Source organism: Boleophthalmus pectinirostris, unplaced genomic scaffold, assembly GCF_026225935.1.
Source record: "Boleophthalmus pectinirostris isolate CB_2022bp ecotype Guang Dong unplaced genomic scaffold, ASM2622593v1 HiC_scaffold_4, whole genome shotgun sequence".
Lineage (NCBI taxonomy): Eukaryota > Metazoa > Chordata > Actinopteri > Gobiiformes > Gobiidae > Boleophthalmus > Boleophthalmus pectinirostris.
Window position 1 is genome coordinate 13,519,139 of NW_026571353.1, and position 20,485 is coordinate 13,539,623.

General features: G+C 37.3%; 1 protein-coding gene across 2 annotated transcripts in view; it reads right to left on the reverse strand.

The window, feature by feature from the left end:
* zdhhc8b (zinc finger DHHC-type palmitoyltransferase 8b) overlaps positions 1-20,485 on the reverse strand; it is a 71,716-nt gene that overhangs the window by 4,133 nt on the left and 47,098 nt on the right. For both annotated transcript variants that reach the window (XM_020928330.2, XM_055162110.1), the window contains exons 2-7: positions 7,240-7,361; positions 3,907-4,064; positions 2,932-3,104; positions 2,596-2,698; positions 1,949-2,040; positions 272-404 (exon numbers count right to left, since the gene is read on the reverse strand). In XM_020928330.2, the coding sequence (XP_020783989.1) occupies positions 272-404; positions 1,949-2,040; positions 2,596-2,698; positions 2,932-3,104; positions 3,907-4,064; positions 7,240-7,361 (781 nt within the window). The remainder of the gene's footprint in view (positions 1-271; positions 405-1,948; positions 2,041-2,595; positions 2,699-2,931; positions 3,105-3,906; positions 4,065-7,239; positions 7,362-20,485) is intronic.

Consider the following 20,485-nt stretch of genomic DNA (forward strand, 5'->3'; position numbering starts at 1 on the left):
TATGAAAAATATCCACCAGTAAATAAGTTTGCTGCAGTCAGTAGTAGAAGACCTAGCAATCTACAAAGAGTTATCTGGTCTGGTTTTCTGTCCATAGTATGAAATAATTAAGGTATAGTAGTTCAAAAATGCTACTAGTGATCATTTTTTAACCACAAACAAAATTCACAGTATGGCAGTATGGCACAGCAGTGAACTACACCCAAAAGAAAGAAAAATAAATAAAAATAAATACTGTAAAAAGTGCACAGTAACCGCACTGTGAGCTCACCTTGGAGCTGAGGATGGTGCCGTGGATACCGTTGTCGCTGACCTTGATGGTGATTTGCCTGTCGGAGACGTCTGGTCTGATGAATGGGGGCTGAATTTTGATATGGGGCTTTTTCCTGGGATCCAGCATGTATCTGCATGAGAATGGACAGCATCACCAAACAGGCCTCTCTTTGTCCTCAAACAATACTACTATAGTGCGGCTCAAAAAAGGTTTAATATAGGTATGCTACAACGCTATTTACACATGAATTTGAGCAGAACAGGGCATACTAATTACTGTATCAGTCAGAACCCAAAATATGATCAATCAAACAATTCAATGGTTGTCTTCATATGATTTATTTTAATAGCTGGTATTCTTATAATTATTCAATTGTACCACCAACAATTAAAAGCATTATTACACCTGGTATAACTAATGTAATGTGACTTCAAAAGGCAGACTATATTAAAGGAACTGTATGGAGCCTGCACTCTCTTTTGAAAAAGGGACTAATAAACACAGCTCAACCTGGATAGATAGAGTACACATACAAGTTTTTCTCAATATACAGACAGATCTTGCCTCATTTGAAAACTCAGAACGCCCAGAATTCACACTGAGCTGCAGAGGCTGTACTAGTACTGACGATTATTTTGTATCTGTATCTATTGAGATATATCAAGTTTATGAAATTTAAAATCAAGATTTGAATCTTAAATTTCATAAATTTATAATTCCTCTAATGTAATAGAGACCTAACATTTCATAACAATGTTTGAATAATGTCTGAACTAAAAACTGTAAACTGTTTTATTAGATGATATTGTGGTAAATGGCACTAAATGAAAGTGCATATATAACTGTTGTCCTGTGTGGGTGAGTCAGCTCTCTGAGCCATCTGCCTTCCCCCGGGGGTTTTGGCTGCTTTCAGTCAGCTCTAGACAGACACCTCCACAACTACCTCAAAGCATGTGCACAAACAGAACAGGCCACTTTTCACTGCATTTAGCTGGAAATGTATTGGGTCTGTATTAATGATGCAACAATACTCAATACACAATACTACACTTGAGGGAGTCAATATGCACATTTCACAACTGTGAAGTGTTAAATCATGTCATTCTTTCCCAGATACATATGAAAACAGCTCCATACACTGCTATATTATAGTGACATTGTTTCAACATGTAATGTTCTATGTCGTCTTTTTTCTATTGTTCACATACACCGATCAGGCAGTCTGAAGTGAGTTGATAATGTGTTCATTGTGGCACCTGTTAGTGGCAGAACAAAAGACTGAAAGTGAACATTCTGTACAGTGTACACCATGCTCACCTTCAGAGAGTCAGATCAGTGAGTTTGGTCAAACTGTGATGGGAAAAGTCTCTGGGTCAGAGCATTTCCAAAACACCACCAACACTTCATTTGTAACTGTTCTTTTATCTATCAAAGGTGGCTCAATAAATGTTCAGTGATGTATAATATAAGTATAATGCATGTGCAGAGCAAAGCAAAAAAATAAATGAAAAATTTACTTGTTTCTGCAATGTATCTCCACATTCATGTGCTAATTCTCCAATGTGTTTTAATGAAACATGACACAGCAAATGGCAATTTGTGCATTAACATAAACATGACTACACAGAGAAATCCTGAAAACATTTATATTCACAGAGAGGTACAGTGTCTTACCTCGGCGCCAAAGGACTGCATAAGACGTACTGCACGTTGCCACAGCAACCCTTGGTGAAGGGATTTACTCCTCCACGAAACTTGCCCGTCACCTGAGCAAGGACATATAAACAGTTTATAAAGAGATAGAGTTTATGCACAAGGCCATGTAACACACCAACAGCATTTATGTAGCTAATAACATTATGTATATTCAGTGAGGCTAAATCACTGCTCTCTGTTGTTTGCATTTACACTTTTGAGCTCAACACAGCATCTCTGACATAACCCTCTCCATGTACACAGGCTTGGGACAGGCACATGTAGTCCATTGATTTGTGACCCAACCCTATGTGGCTTGACAGGATTACTTGGATTTAAAAATTGTATTTACCATTATTATATATGAATGTAGAGTTTATACAGAAAATAACAGTGTTCATAGTTTATAATGTGGATGTAATACTTTGTAATGAGTCACTCTTCCTTAATTAATGTCTATTACATAGCCTCTATAGTTACAGATGTTACAAACTATTTTAATGTACAGACAAATTAAACAACTGTATTACTTTACTTCAGAAAGCACCTGGACCTAACCCAGAAGAGTCCGTGTATTTACTGTGTTAATTCTAAGCATGGATATATGTAAATTGTATCTATTTTACCTGTTCATTGGTTGTTCGACCCCGAGCCACAAGCACCATATGAAATCCTGTAAGTCCCATGACTGGAATGAAGAAGAGCCCTGCTATACACATCACCACAAGACTGGGCATAAGGTTAAGGACAACACTACTGCATTACAAAGACTCATTCACCTTTTATGTATACAACTGTATACAATGTTTTGAGACTTTGAGAGGCAAGATTCAGTATCCCAGGTACTACTAAATGTACCTGTAATTCACCATAACTGAACAGTCAGGATTATTGAGTGATGTGATATTAAAAATATATATTTTATTAAAGCCAGCAGAAGAGCATGCAGTGTGGAAGGATACGTGACAGTGGTGTGCAATGCGCTGAGCCTCTCTCGGTGGTGGAGCACAAAGATGAGGCCAAAAGAAAACACGTCTATCATGTGCACGCTCAGAGACAGCAGGAAGAGGAAGAAATAGCGATAGTTCCTTCGCCCAATGCAGTTATTCACCCAGGGACAGTGATGATCAAAGTCCTAGAAAAAGAAAAACGTCACTGTTAATTTTGTGAATATGTGAATAGTTTATGTGTTACATTTAGTATAAAGGCAGTCCACTTCATATACGTCACAAAACAAAATTAATTCTGTCAACCGGAAAAAGTCTTTAAGACTGAATACACTTCGTCACTCATCAAAGTAGTTTCTTCTTATATTACTGTACACTATTGTCTCATCTATGATATAATGTTGTTTCCTCATCAAAAACATACTGAGAGTTGCGTTTTGTTTCATTCACACATATTTAACACATTAACCATGTATATTTAGGCTGTGTTCTTCTCTCAAACAGAAAACACTTCACTCCACCTTGTGATGTCATTTGGTAATACCGAAAGTGCTCCACATGTGTTTTAACACTCCATACACTCTTTACTAAAATCATTTGAGAAGGTAACAACATTATAACATGGCTTAAAGGTGTGTAATTTTTTTGGTTGGAGGTCACCTGCTATTCAGTTACAGATGGTTTAATAGCTCAGAAATATCTAGAAAAACTGGCATTTGACTGTGAGCGGGGTTGCCTTTCCACAGATCTAATCTGTTACTTTTTCGGTCTCCATGAAGATAGAAAGGTTTAATGCCATACTGTGAAACATTCCAGACTAAGCAATAACATCTCCATGGAGAAAAGCATCTGATGGACCCTCCACCAGAAAAATTACACAATGCACCTTTGCAAGCTCACAAGAGTCAATTTTGCCTAATATAGGCATTTTAACTACATAACATTATCTCAGTCTCCACATAGTGTAGTAGACGAGTGCTTTGTTTGTACCTCCACACAGTTGTCACAGACGCTGCAGTGAGAACATCGCGGTGGCCGGTAGAAGTGACAGGTGGCGCACCATTTCATCCGGACCTGAATGCCCTTGATCTCCACATTCTTGTAGAGAGGAGCTCTGAAATCATCGTCCTTGTCCTCATCCTCGTCCGCTATCAAAACAAGGCAAAAGAATATAATTAAAAATATGCCAAAACTTGCAGTAGGTTGCAGATATATAGGCACAGTTAAAAGGGGAAATCCAGATATGTAGGAAAGTGATGTTGCTTCCATATTAAGTATGAGCAAAAGCATCAAGTCCACAAAAAGTGACTTAAAGCCCTAGTCTAACTTTTTAGCCAAACTAGGATCAAAACCTACTACCTACCTACTTACCTACCTACCAACCAATCATTTACTGTGTGCAGATGGATTGAAATTTTAATTATTTTATCTTGTTATGGTCATTCCTTCTAGGGTGCCTTCTGTACATCTGGCAAAGGACTCCAGACAAAAACTAGCCTCTTGGCTAACTCTGGCATGTTATGCAGTTGTACTGTTGGCCAATATGCACTGTGCTTGTTATAAATAAATAAATAAATAAATAAAATCTAAATCAGCTGATTTGCTCATTTTATCTTAAACATTTGAACTCTCTGACTAAACATGATCATATTTAGGGGTTTTCTGTCAGTTATGCATAAACAGCAGCAGATTTGGGCAAGAAACATCAGACATAAAACAACTTTAATGTTTAGCTTTTGAGAAGGTTACTGGAAACTACGTTACCAGAAACTACTTGAAGGAACTAGAAATTTCACTGGTTGGTGCTAGTAAACACTGTTAATGATCGAGATAATATGAAAGCTTCAAAATTATAATTATAATCCTATAATGAATCCATCTTATATAGTGGTTAAATTGCTTAACTTGAATAAATCTACTTTTCTACAGTATTCACATTTTATTCAGTGCCACACCGGACCACTTAATCATAATTGATGTTGATAGAGATCCACTGATAATAGACCTACATATACTTACTGTACATGTTAACTGCTGCTGAGTAATTTTCCCTGTAGAGGAAAAAAATCTCCCTTGATCTGATTTCATTTGCATAAGCTTGGCATGAATGAGTGGGTCAGTTCTGGTACTGGCAGCCCATCCAATCATACTCAGACACTTTGAGTGAAGTTTCATTCCTCTGGGGGTAGGTTTTATTTTGTCTTTGGCGATACAGAACAAAAACATTGCGTCTGATCAAAGGCCTGACTCAAACAATGCGCACAAACCTGAGAAAATAATTTCACACAATGATAACAACAATGGTGGAGCGAGCCAGAAGACAGCACACACAAAACAGGAAAGAAAAAGGCTTTGATTGAAACTGTTGAAAGACTTTCAAATGGATTGTAAAAATAAATGGCTGTAGACACAACTGCAGCTTTTGTGTGCATTTTGACAGCTTTGTTAACTTTGAAGTAAGGTAAGTTTAGCTGTGGTCTATTTTTATGTTTTCAATGGGTTAAACTAGAGCTCTCTCTATTCACAGAAAGAATATGGGAATATACAACAAATATCAGATACTGGCATCAGTTCAAAAATTCGTAGTGGACAAAAGTGTTTTTAAATCATTGCATTGAAAATGGCATATAGTATCAAGCCTTACTTTCCTTCATATCAAAATCAAGTGGAAATTACTGCACTCCACATCCCAAACGACACATGAGTAGTTAAGCTTTTATCTTATGCTTAATAAGCATCAGGAAATAAATGTGCAGAATTGGCAATCAAAGATGGAAGATTACATGTATCTGTTTTACAAGTATATTTTACAAGTATATCCCACTCCTCCTATGGGAAAGTCAGTCACTGTGTTGTTTCATATTGAAGAAGAGGCTAAACACATGAAAAACTGCAGTGCTCTTTACTTTATGGGTATAACCTCCAGCAAAAAGAGCATGTGGACTTTAAAGCACTGTAATATGGAGCTAATGGAGCAGTAAACAATGAAGAGACACTGGCTGGTTCACTGTTCTGACACATGTGTGTGTGCAACCAACCGAGTTAAATCATCAACAGATAATTGTTACAGTTGACCCAAGATAACATTTACTCAAACCAAAATGTTCATGGATATAGCTGTCCTTGTTAGGGTGCATGGGAATCAGGAGCCTATAATGGTTACTCAAACAGGCAATGCTTTGACAAAACTTTACAAGTACGTGTGGGCCTAGAACCATATGAAAAGAGTATTAACCAATCAGAAAGAAGCAAATGTCTACTGTGTCAAACAAACATGTCAACTTACACATAAAAAAGCAGGAGAAAAAAATCACACAGGGGAATAAGAAACTGTGGATTTTTGCACAATCAAGTATTTATCTCAGGTAAAATAAGTTGTACATTTTATTCTGAATGTTGCGAGAATTTTATCTATCTATAACATATCTAATCTATAACAGTCTGTGCAGACTCCGCTGTCCCATCAGATCTCACCATTGTGTGATGTTCCACCAACTGTCTTGGCTCACTCTGTCCTTCTGACGTCAACTTCATTGCTTTTTATTTATCTTTAAATGCAGATCTCAGTTATTCTGAATATCTCAAACAGTTTTTAATTCCATTCAGATCCTCTTACAGCTTATGTCATGCAGATCATATTTTTTGTTGTCCCAAGAGTCAAAAAACAAATAGAAAAACACTAATTTAAATATAAAGCTCCCTCTGATTGGAACAGCCTTCCCTCGTTGATTCATTCATCTTTTCCTTGTTGTATTTTGTAACTATATCTGAATTCTGTCTTAGTTTTTGATCAGATTTGATTTATTATGTGTCTTACAGTCAAGTGTGAGTGAGGTTGGGTTGATTTTGTTGTTTTGATGTTTATTTGAATTTATGTAGCGTACTGTCTGGACTACTGTATCTATCTTTTGTTCTTGTAAGTATGAGGACCCCCTGGAAAAGGAGACAGCGAGACGTCTCAAGGGGCTTATCCTCTAGACAAATAAAATCAAATTCAATGGACCGTCCCAAGTCAGGATGGAGGTTTGTCAGACTCAGTGGTATGAATTCAGATCGTTCTGGATTAAAACAGAATGTAGAAGGGACTGGTTGGTCAGGGTGGCCGTCTGAAGAAAACCAATAGTAAAACAGGAATAAAATGCAGACTTCAATCAAGATAATTTTCACAATTTTCACAAATCCACACCCTCCACTCACACTCTGCCCAAATAAATGCTATACGGATGGGATTAGAAATGCACCATATCATATAGAAGGTCATGTTATATGTCGGGGTTGTGAGTGAATACATAATGAAACTACATCATAAAAAAAACTACAAACCTCTGGGGTACACGCCAGGGTCCATGAAAGTTGCCATACTGAAATTGGCCAAAACGAAGAGGAAGACCACCCCATTGTAGAGAGGCACTGCAGGCGAGATTACCTTGGTCAGCCAGGGGCACCTAAAAACAGAAAGGATATTATATTAAATGATGTAAGAAATATTTCAACAAGAGCCACAGTGAAAATCTCTATCCTCAGAATATTAAATAATAAAGACCCCTGAAGTGAAAAGCTGTGAGTGTGCTGGGTGAGAAGACATCACTCTGCGTCACGCCTGACCTTCTATTTCACCTGGTACTCATAACTCAGTGCGACCACCAGTGAAATATTCAAGTGTTGGAAAAAAACAACACACCTGAATCACACCACAGCAAGACCACTCGATCAAATGGACCCAAATGTCACAACCTGCTGTGCTGCGTAAGTACGTCTCACTGCACAAAGCACTGAAGAGCTCCTATAGGATTTACTATAGGTGGAATGAGGAGGTTGGTGAATTTATGAATGAACAAGTAGCTGAGATTGTAAAAAGATATATTTCTTTTTTTAACTGCTAATTCCAGACGTTGCTGTGGGTGCTTGTGTTATTTTGCATGGGGCTGCCGATCATGACAACAAATAAGTTCTATACGGACTACAAAGCTATTTCAAAGCCTCCCAGAGAACTGTTGTATTGACTTGTTGGGGCATATGAACACTGAACATTTAACACGACTTAACCGATATCATATTTTATTGGTAAAAGTTCTCAAATTCTCAATTTAAATGAATGAGATTCCCGCTTAAACAGAAGTGTCAGCAAAAAGGAAATGCTGTTTAGTAGCATTTAGAGGCAAAAAAGGGTGGGGCGGAATGAGGTCAACATATATTTTTTTTCTAATCCTATAATATGTATATGGCAAGTGAAATTACAGCAAGGAAATTATAGAGCTAGAGCATAACTATTGTGTGGTATATTTTGCTTCCAGCTGCAATAAAGCTATGTTTTAGGCATCATTACAGACTGCCATTGTGAGCAAATAGACACCTTTCATAAGTGTCATTTTAAATCATACATTAAGTCCATATTTGAAGCATCAAAGCAACATCTAACGTCAAAAGTCAATTTCCTGGTAGCAAAGCGGTGCAATCATCTCCAGCGAACATCTCCTTGTGTCCACATCTTTCTTTGTTAAATTATTCAGAGCTTCTCAGACAGTTACATTTTGGACAAGGAGTTTTTCATAAGGAGATGAAGTCACATTTAAAGCTAGACAATTTTGAAAAAGAATACATATAACATATTAATTGCTTATTGTTTAATCTGAAAAATTCTTACTTTTATATGTGGCTGCAAATAACTGCTATTTGTTAGATCTCTGCTTACCTAATGTTAATTTCGAGGCACATTTTTGGAACATCTTCAAAGCCGTCATCACAGCCTTAGCAATAATTTTAAAGATGTGGATGCACCTATCTTTTAAAAACACAGTTGTTTGTCAGAGATTAGGTGGTTTGGTAAACAGTGTCACACAGCCCAGATTGTAAACACGAAGAGGAAAAAGACAGAAGCCATTTTGGGTTCCTAAAGCAGACAGCGTGGGTGGTAAATTGCCTGAGAGAAAATCAGATTAAACCACATCCACTGGTTAACAGAGTAGGAGTTACAAATACACCAGTTTATCAACAGTGTTTAGAAGAGACTTTTTGTGCAGATGCCTTCATGACTCAAATGGTGCAAATACATCCATGTTTTTTTATATGAAATGATTAAATTATTGTTCTATATTACACAAAATTGAGCTTTAAGCCATGTTAGAGTGTTGTTACTTAAACAAAAACATACCTGATGTTTTGTTTCATTCACACATGATTGAGTTATCTTTTATTATTAGTCTATCTACATCTCCAAAGCTCAAAATACTCTGTTCAACTTTGTGATGTCATGAAGCGGTAGTTTTCAAGTTAACAGCTACTTTTTAACTTTAGTAGAAAGAGACTGGCAATTCCCAGGCTGAAATGATTTTAGTGAAGGTGTATGGAGTTTAAAAACACAATGGAGCACTTCCGGTATTACCACATGACATCACAAGGTGAAACAGAGTGTTTTCTGTTTGAGAGAAAAACTCTGTTTAAATATCCAGGGTTTGTGTGTTAAATGATGAAAAAAGATAACCATGTATATTTTTGATGAGGAAACATTAACAGGGATCAGAAAATAGCGGAATATGGGCCACTTGTCTTTTCCAAAACTATCTACAAATTCATTATTAAACCCTTTAATTGACACTTTTTATTGCCATTTGCGAACAAGATCATGCTGGTGTCACCAGTAACGGAGGCTGTACAACACTGAGGAAGGGCAATAACGAAGTGAAAATCTCATTTCATCTTTTGGCCGAGAGGAAAGACGAAATGAAGGATTAAAGAAAACTAATCTCAGAGCTGCTCTTGTAGCTGCTAGAGCCACAACGGTCTGTTTCTAACCCACATCAGATCAATATGAGGAGCACTGAGCACAGGGCACACCTCACATCATTACTCTCATACCTATTACTCCATATAGGGTGGGTTTGGATGCAAAAATACATTTTTGTGAGAAACAAATATGCTTCAACATTTCACCCATTAACTGAAATGTATAGCTTATTACAGCTTTAAATGAGAAACGTTTAACTTTAAGGCAAAAATTGAGTTATCTGTAAATACATTTTATAGTGGATTCTTTTTACTTCACTACATTTGAGACCATGTATCTGTACTTTCTATTGTACTACCTTTTTGAAGGGGGCTGAAAAGTAAAAGTATTTTTATTATTGTATGAGACCTGCTGAAAAGGCTGAGTTTTTTTTATTTTTTTTTTATCAAGGTCAGAGTTTGAGCAAACACAACTTTTCAAATAAAAACAGCTAAGAAAAAAAATCAATTGTTTCTGTTGAACAAAATTCAGCACAAATCGATATGAAAATCACTACATTTGAAGTTTTATTACATCTCAAACGCTGCGCAAAATACTGTTTTAAGGCCCATTGCTTTAAGGACACTAGAACTGATACACATCATTGGAATCATCATTGGCATCATGTGGAGTTTGCCAATAAACCAACTAGAACCAGATACCACAGTTTGCAGTCTTTAGACAAGATGCACCTTCCTTAAATGAAAGTGTTTCTAGCTTAATATATTAGTTTAGCACAGAGGAGAGAATGAATAAAGCAGCTCATTAAAACTATGATAATTGCGACTGTGCAATTATACTGTGCTTGTGGAGAGGCAGTGCTGAAGGCTCTTTGCTTCTTTTCAGCCCATTTACACAACCGCAAAACAGTTTCACAAAGATTATTATAAGTTTTACTGGGACCACTCATATTAAAACACTATTTATTTTTAACACATGAAAATATACTGCAGCTGCAAAAGAATACTGATGAACCCCAAGAATTCTCCACATAATTTACACTGAAAAAAAATTCTACACAAAATCCTCCTCTGTGGGTTGATTAAATCTGAGCGGGAGCGTGTCAATCTAAAATGTACAAAGACAGGAAAACTAATTAACAAAGTGATAGAGATCTATACAGCATGGTTTAGGACTGGCTGGCTGGCACGGACTCATTTTTTAATAGGCCTGTATCAACATAGACACTTCATACGAGCTCACACCGCATTATGAATCCCACAACAATTTGACTACTCAAATCGCCCCGTCCTTCATTTGCTTTTGGATGAGAGCAGGAGAAAGAGGAGAGGCATGCTTTGAAGTGGCTCTTGTCATGTTTTGGAGTAACTCAGAGAGGAGAGAGAGTGGTAGTAGTGGTAGTAGTAGTAGGAGTAGTAGTCGTCTCAGGGCAACTTCTGAAAAGCCATCAAAGCGAAAACTCTCACCAAAGCTCATGGGTATACATTCTGTACACTGTGCAACCTAAAGCCCCCACGGGTCAAAATAGACTAAAATAAATGCATAAGCATAAGTGTTTTGTTTTTTTTCCCCCCTTTTTTCCATCATGTTTTTATGGCACTGAAAAACAGAAAAACACACATCCATAAAGTGAACGGGCTTGCATCTCCACAAACCTGACTTATTTGGTTACAAGGAAAGCCTCCTCATACTTGTTTCCATGGCAGTGTTGTACAGCATAAAACTTATCCATCTCCATGTTAAAAAATATGGCTGCTACAAAATTTTCTCATGTGATTCCTAAAGTTTATATCTAGTTTTTAACATTTCATTGATTAGGGTGTGCAAAATTATCCTCTAGAAAGGTGTAATACCATACTGTGAAACATTCCAGACAAAGCAATAGCATCTATATGAGAAAAGCTTTTGACAAACCCTCCATCCATTTCACCAATATTTATTTTAGTTGTGCTCTTCTGTATTAAATTTTGGCCTACAGAATGCAGCAAAACACAGCGAAACAGAGCGAAACACAGCAATGGAGCCTTCACCCACTCAGTCTACCCTCCTTTGACACGGGCCAATCTCTACTGCAAATACCCACGTCCCAGTGGCTACAGTTAGTATTCAGTACACAGGAGCAGCAGCAGCAGGCTCATAGTGCTCGCTCCAGGCACTGAGAGTTCACTGCAGGTCAAATAGAAGCAGGAGTGATGATGTGTACCCATTATCACAGTGGAATGTACCTTTATAGCCCCTTGGATGTTATTAGAAGGAAGGGATGTAAAAACCTTTAGCATTTTTGTAGAGCATTGTGATTCAAATTGTGTTTCACGTTTCAATGGCAGGATTCTGTTCAAAGTTCACATTTTAAACACATTTTGGGGAAGAGTGAAATATGAACAGCTAAAGGGTCAGCAGGTTTTATACACTAAAATACTGGATATTTTGTTGTGTGAGAAATTTTTATTTTATATTTTTCTTTAATAATTACAGTCATTGCAGTTTGTTTCTTATATTTATTTGTGAGATAGTACTGTGCATTTGCCTATATATTAGGCTTGTCATGGTAATTACTACATCAACTTCAATAGTCAAAAGTCAATATATAAAAGCTGGAACAATATATTTTGGGGCTCAATTGAGTGTACATTTTCTTTGCAACAGTGGGGAGATGAGATACGATTTGAGCTGTAGAGTTGAATAAAAAAGTTCTATGACTATGGTTCATTCTATAATTCTTTTTTTTTTTACACCTCAGGCCTTTTGAATTATTCTGTGTATTTAAAAATGTTTTACTAAGATTATCATGGGTTATTTCAATTGTGTCAGTGGCATAAAGTAGTTTCAATATTATAATATATTGCAATACTTATCTTAGACTTAGACAAACCTTATTAATCCACAAAAGATAACAAGAGATGGGTGTCAAGAAGGCATAATTATATAAATGTATATGTACAGAAAAGAAAAATAATTTAAAAATACATCTTAGCAGACAAGAGATAGGATATCTTATCTGTAGCAATATATGATGCTTGAAAATTTGTTATCGTGACAGGCCTACTATACATTTAGATTAAAATACTGTATACTCGGAGCACTTAAATGGCAACTACAATGGGAGACTTTCTGAAAACTGCCTGAAGAAGCTTAAAGATAAAGTAGTAGAGACTGTATACTGCTTGATTGCCTCCAGACAGATAGACTAACCAGCCTGTTCCCTGTTACAGCCATAATTCTTGAGGTATAGACAGGGTCCATACTTCTGCACTGGGATCAGCAAAAGGGTGGCCAGGAATGTGACAAAGGCCCAGCCAACTCCTGCCCGACTAGGCTCTCCCTCCCCGGCAACTGTCTTCGTGAACCGTGTTAGCTAAATGCAGCCTCTCGGATTCTCCTAAAGTCTACAAACAGGTTAGGTTTCATACATGGGACATATTTCTGTCCATACACACACACACACAAGTGGTCACTGCACCCCCAAAGCCCTCCTCGTTACTGTGGTCCAAATACTCTGAGGTATTTACTATACTTGTCCAGCTAAGCCTTACTGTCTTTGGCTCATTTATTTTTGCTGACCCATGGCTCTGCTCTAGACTCCAGTTTCCCCACAGGGAGCCCCCAAGACGGGTTGTGAGTGAAGTGTCATGTCCCGTGGGAAGATTAGAGCAACAAAAAGGCAGCGAATTGCATTTTTTTCCCTTCTGCATATGGATGAGATGAGACAATTTCCACAAAACAAGACGAGATACGTGACAATTCCTGGTGTATAACTTTCACGATTCAGTTTCAAATTTTGGTCACACAATTTTTTATTTATTTGATTTCTTGTTTTTTGTTTCCATTCTAATACTGCTTTTTGGAACAGTAAGAGATATAAATGACCAAGATGTAACCGTTCTTTGTCAGATCCAAATGTAAACGACATAATTTTTCTCTTGTGTGCACAATCTTGAGGCATTTTTGTCTCACAACATCTTGTAAACATCTAATGCAAGATCTTAACATGTTTGCCACTCCAAGCCACGTGTCAATGCAAACAGTTTCTCATCAGAGCCATGTTTGTTTGACCGGATTTGGAGTTGATGATCTGTCGGAGATCCATCAGTGCATCAGGGTATTCATGGATTCAAGATTTGTCATGAACGGATTATGGAGTTATAAGTGACAATTGGCGGGCATGCGTCGTCAAGAGCGCTACAGCCTTTAATATGTGTGTATACAAATGTGGTAATACCTTGGAAATATTGGCTTTACATAAGTAGGTCAGTTTAATTGTCAAGCTTAAAAAGTATAGTGTTTAGGTGATGTCAGAAACCCCAAATCAACCAAATAATTCTAAGAAATGTCACATGAGCAAGCTATATTTGGGATTGCCTGTTATATTAAATCATAGGTTAACTGAAGTGTGCTGTTGTGGTGTAAAGAACATCATGAAAATACATTCTACACTCGACAGCAAAATTATTTATAATTTATTTCCCCAGATGCTTATGGTGGTGGGACTGCTTTAATTCTCCCGCTAGCTGCTAAATAATAGGGATGTCAAGATTAATGTCGGCATGATACCAAAATTGCATTGAAACTTGATTTGAAAAGCAGTTGAAAGGAATTGATTGAAAAGGAATAGACTCGATACTCATATATCATTTCAAAAAGACGGTCAAATACTAGAGGAACCTGATAAAAGGAAGGAAAAAAAATACTCCTACTTTGAATACTCCTAAAACTGTTTATTCTTACAATACTTTTCAGAGTACTTTTCTAACAGCATACTCCTACTTGAGTAATATATTGTACAGTGTAACAGTACAGTAGAATCAAACTTATCAGGGTGTGTGAGCACTACTTGAGCACGTCTGTCACCCCTTATTGGTCTCTGTAGACTTGAGAAAATGTACATTTATTTTAAGCCCATGCAAAGGGCCCACCTGGTGTGGACTCAGCACTTCCAAGAGAGACGGCACGAACCAGAACAAGAGGACCGGGTCTGAAACATGATCCCCCCCTAAAATACAGCAGACCAAACATACACAAGAGGGGCCAAGGAATTCTGACCTTAATACAACACATAATGGCCCACCGCAACAAAGTACTCCAATGCACTTGTTATTATCTGCATGCACCATCTGAGAGCTGCTCCATTCACAGCGGGGAGGGCAGGCTTCACTTCCTACAGGAAACCAGGGACTGGACAAACACAAGAGAGCAGGGGAGCCTTGGCCTTGGCATATATACAAAAGTACAAAGTCAACAAGTACCACCAATATCTGACATAAACAAAGTAGGAAAGTACCCCATTGACAATCCCATAACTGAATTTCCTGTATTTTTATTCATTCTCCGATGGGAAGTTACAAGGAAAGGTAGGTGAAATGTCTTGCTCAAGGACACAATGGCGATGGTTACATGTACACCAAAAAATCTGATCATTATATGATTTCTGGAGTTATCAAATTATAGAAATGGTCTGATACGGAAAGCTATCCAAAAAAGGCAAAGTGTGGCAAAGACCAAAATTAAAGAAAATGTTAATCATTCTTCTCTGAGGTAGGTTAACACACCAAAATCTCATTGTTATCTGATTTTTACTGGTCATGTAAATGTACCCATTGACAGAATGCTGGGATCTAAATTGATTGAATCTCCAATGTTTGGGTAAGCGAAGGGGAAGAGCTCCAAAATCTGTTGCACCAGTATATTTAAATACTTAGTTCTTGGTATTGGTATGGCATGTCAGTGGGTTTAGATGAAAAAAATGATATTACTAAAATAATGTACTGTCATTAATGCAGATTAGATTCAGTGCCCATCCTGATTAAATATGGCCTGAAAACAACAGGTTGCACATTTTCAGTCATGTCTTATTAATGAATCACCCTTGTGCCCAGTGTGGATAATAAAGTGTTCTGGAGTAGGTTTCACAGAATAAATAGCAGCAACCAAAATGACAATAAAGTGCTGACACAGTCTTTGGGAGCTCAGCTAATCCTGCTTGTATTTTAAATCAGTTTCTTGTAGCGTGTTGGAGGCTAGGTTTTAGAGGCCAACGCCATCAGTCTAATGAAGCGTTCATCAATCAGGCTAATGCACAGGGGCCCATGCTGGTACAGAGGCTGGTACAGAGGCTGGCAGAGACCGATGGCACTGGACTGAACTGGTAATAAACCAACATCGGCCATATTGACACATACAGCCCTGTGTTAGTGGTGAAGTGAATGGGTAATGAGGCAAAAACTCACCAAATGTGCTTACATTCCCCAAATGACAAAGTGATGCTTTTGTATGCTTATTGGTAATGAGCTGTAGTTGCACAATTAGGCATGATGAACCATGTTTGTGTAGAAACAATGTCTATTATAGATTACAGTCTTTTTAGTAATAGGAGCAGCACAAAGGAGACGTAACAGATGAAATCACCTATTTTTAGACATCGGACAACAAATAACACTTTTGGGTATTAAATGAACCAACATATTAAACCTTTCCAGTAGAAAGTACACCACCTGTTAGACTCCAGTGATGTGTTATATAGATATGTTTAAAGCTATATTGTGGAACATTCCAATCAGAGTGATAACATATCTACAGAGACAAGCAGGTAGTATACTCTCCACCAAAAAGGTTATGTAATGAATCTTTAAATAAACACACACTGTCAAAACAATGTAAATTGCCATAGGTCCCTTAGACCACCCTGGGTAAAGCATATAGTTGATTGAAATGACATGCAAAGATTAAAATTTCCAACTCTATTGTGATAGAACTACATACACTGGCAATGTAATCTAAAAATTCCAATACAAATAATAGTACTTTCTTTATCATGTTTGTGATAATAATAAAGATTTTCTAAAACTATAGGCCCAAATTTTGCCCCTTTAATTTAATTTTGTATTTTAGGCTAAAAAACTAAAGCAGGAAAAAAATGTATAAGAAAACCAATGGTGACCAAGTATGTTCAAATATGATCACATGGACCAAAAACTGCACAGATATGCAAAGTTTGCAACCTACATTTCGGTGTTATACTGTATCGGCATAGTCGTGTGCATTATAAATGATCCCGATCTAAATTTAGAAAACTCAATATCCATGGATAACCATTACTGCAGTCACTCGCACAACTTAAGTTAATGACAAATTTCTTACTGACACAGCCACTTCGAGCCTGTGCCATTTGAAATCATTTGTCCTTCTCTTCACCTCTAAAGAGAGCCACTTGATCAGGTTGGATGAAATATACAAGTGCAGTCATATGTAACTCTTCATTGGATTCTTTTCATTCTGTGCAAAGCAAAAGGGTCAAACGGTTATTATAGCGACACTGACTGCAGTACAAAGAGTGTATGAAGACCACATGTAACACTGTTGAATGTAGATACCCTCACCATTGGCAACAATTTTATAATGGTAAAAAAAATGTCTCTAGTACCTACTGCCTACTTAAAAAATACATACAGCAATCTATTGTTATAACATAAACTTGAAATTACAACATAGCATTCTTTCAGAAATAGCTCTTTTGCAAGGTTGAAATTAGAAATGTCTTTTTGTCAGGAGCACTTCCACACAAGACAATGATCCGTTGTTGGGCTCTGCACTTGGCCTTGTGGGATTTCTATCTTACAATTATCTTCCTTTTATGGTGCGTGGGTCCCATGAGCAGAGCATGGCCCCAGACTGAAGGAGGGTTTGTGGAAGGCTGTGGTGAGTTGCATAATCTTCAAAGTAACCTCAATGTGTAACAGAGCAGACCTGGTGCTCCGCTGATGTCCAGATGTGCCTCGATATAAAAGTACTATGGTTAAAAGGTAGGTCATGACAATTACAATATGGACTATGGACTCAATATAGGAGAAGGTATAATATTTATCATTTATACCCTTTCTTTACAATAATGGGGAAATTGTGTTACTTGTGATGTAACACAAAAAGATCTGAGCTGTAAAAGGTTAAAAAAGTGACTATGGCTAATTATTGGTTCATTCTGCCATTTATTTGTTGCTGCTTGGACCTTTTAATGTTACTGTAAATTTAAAGATGTATTTACTAGGATTATTCTACATAATTGACATTTCAATGGCATAAAGTTCAATAAAGTTTCAAAAATATCATTTATTGCTATATACCTCTGTAGCAATATATCGTGATCTAAAGTGCTATCATGACTAGTTCTAGTTAAAGGTTCGTTCTGTAACTTTTCAGCTACAACCTGCCTCCATGGAGATGTTAATGCTTAAAGAACAGCTATTGTGCTTGAGCCTGCTATTGAGCTAGTTATAATCTAGGACACCCGTGGATCATTATATTATAATTTGCACAAATCACTCCAAATACAACTTCAAGAGGGTAAATGAGAAACCGCATGGTTAAAACCTCTGAAAAGATGACATTGCATAAAAGTTCTGCTTTAAGTGGGGTGACCTCTTCACACATCTGACCTGTTGCTTGGCCTGGTGGCACCACCTGCTTGACTCCATGGAAACAGATCAATAATGATGCCATACCACGGAACGTTAAGGGCAAATGTTCTGCATCCATGGAGACAAGCAGACAATATGTGCTTCCCTGCCCGATTCCCAGAATTTGTTGGAGGGGGTGTTGTGTAAAATGAGGGTTTAAATCAGGCAAAAAGAAGAAAACAAATGAATAAGGGAAAGATTTATTACTTTTAAATGGAAGCAAATCAAGTGTGAACCAAGGGAAACGGCAAATTTAAAACTTCAAAGACAGTGATGGTTTCAGGGAGGCTTAAGGACATAAAACAAAACAGACAAAAACATCTTGGATAGACTTGGGTATATAAACCAAGCATCAGATAGTACTCTCCTCTGAACACAATCATCCACAATGCAATATTAAAAAACACAAAACAAAAACAAAAACATATATTGTTAAACATATTTACAGTGAAAAGTACAATTGAACTTGTAAGTCCTATATTATGAGAAATTGACTCTTGTGTGCTTTATGTTAGAATGTTGCAACAGCATCATAAACATACCTGGAGTTGTGTTTTGTTTCATTCACATGTCTCCAAAGCTCAAAATGCTCTGTTCCAACTTGTGTTGTCATGTCGTGGTAGTTTTCATGTTAACATCTATTTTTTATTTTTAGTTGAGGAAAAGTTTGGAAATTCTAGGGCTGAAACTAGTTCAAAAATACAGTGAAGCCCTTCCTGTATTACCACATGATATCACAAGGTGGAACAGTGTGTTTTCTGCTTCAGAGAAGAACTAAATATATAGGGTTTGTATGTCAAACATGTGTGAATGAAACAAAACACAACTCCAGGTATGTTTGTGATGAAAAAACATTACAACATAGATCAGAAAATAGTGTAATATGGGCTCTTTAAAGGTCAACAATAAGTGTGAAACAAGTGTGGTCTAAACTGCATTCCCTGTTTTATGCCACCATACTGTTCCAATGTGTTGAACAGACTAAAACAAAAGGACAAAACGCCCTTCATCTCCATCTTAAATCTCCTCCTCCCCTTCCTCTCCACTACCTATTTGTTCGTCTTCATTCATCATGAGGCAGAGTCGAGGCAGGTGCTTCACTTGGCTCCCTAAAGATCATCTCCTACAGACAACATTTCCCTATATCTGAAACCACGCCCCACCAATCTCCCACCCATCTCCAGACCTCTAAGGCAACTCATCAGTGGCCGCTTCACATCTGCACAAATCGTAATTGTATATTGTCAGATAGTGTTCTTCTACTCAGCTGGGAGGATGTGTTCAAACCCACTCATTACAACTACATACCGAATACAGAGATCCAAGAAACAAAACAATAGTCAGTTATTTTCCCATGATGCTTTGAGGTCATGTTTCCCAATGTCATCCAAAGATAAGCTGGTATCATGAGGAATTAATGTCTTAAAAATGTGAAAAACAGAACTAGTTCATATTAAACAGTTTGCTTTCTGCATTCTGACGACAAAGTATTCATCATCACAACAGCTAGCATGCTAATTCGCTCTTCCTGACATATTTTCACCTCAAGAACTGTTTACACAATATATCTGTAATGGGTAAATACATATTTTGCTCAAATACATAGGAAAAAGTATGAAGCAAGATACGAAAAATATTCCATGTGCACTCAGCCTTTTCAAAAATGCTATAGGCTACAGTGCCCTGACAAGAATCTCACACAGGATAAATCCCACATCCATATCAGAATACCAACACCAATACTGGCTGCATGTAGATCACGACACTCACATACAGAAAGGAAATATGCCTGCTCAACTGTAAGAACCCCCCCTCACCCCCACAACCTGAACAGAATATATTTGTATTATCTACCAAGTGTTCCCATCTCAATCCCGACACATACAGAACTTCATGCTGTACATACACAAAGACGCCCATTGATGCTCTGAGACAAGCCAAGACAATGCCCCCTTTCTGTAAAGTAAAATGGCAGCACTGGGCAGTACCCCACCAGTGAAACCAGGGAACAAAGGAGGGCGCAGACAGGGCTGGGAGGGTCAATAAATTGGGCTGACCCGTCTCCAGTGGATAGCTTAAAAGCATGACACCATTCACAGTAACACTGAGCAGTTGTGTAAATGATTTCATAGTGGTGCTTATTTAATACTTTATTTCACAAAGACGGCAATACAAAAATTTTATTTAAGGTACATTTGTCTATTTTCATTGTTTACAATAGCAAGAAAATATTTTAGAATTAATGTAATTGTGCAGAAATGGCAAATGCAGTTATACAATCAGATCAGGTGTAAAATAGGATGATGCATTTGCTGAACTATAGTTCAAAACTAGGATTCACCAAAAGAAGGACAAAATCTGTATTAAACTGACTAAATGCAGCAAATATTTTAACCTA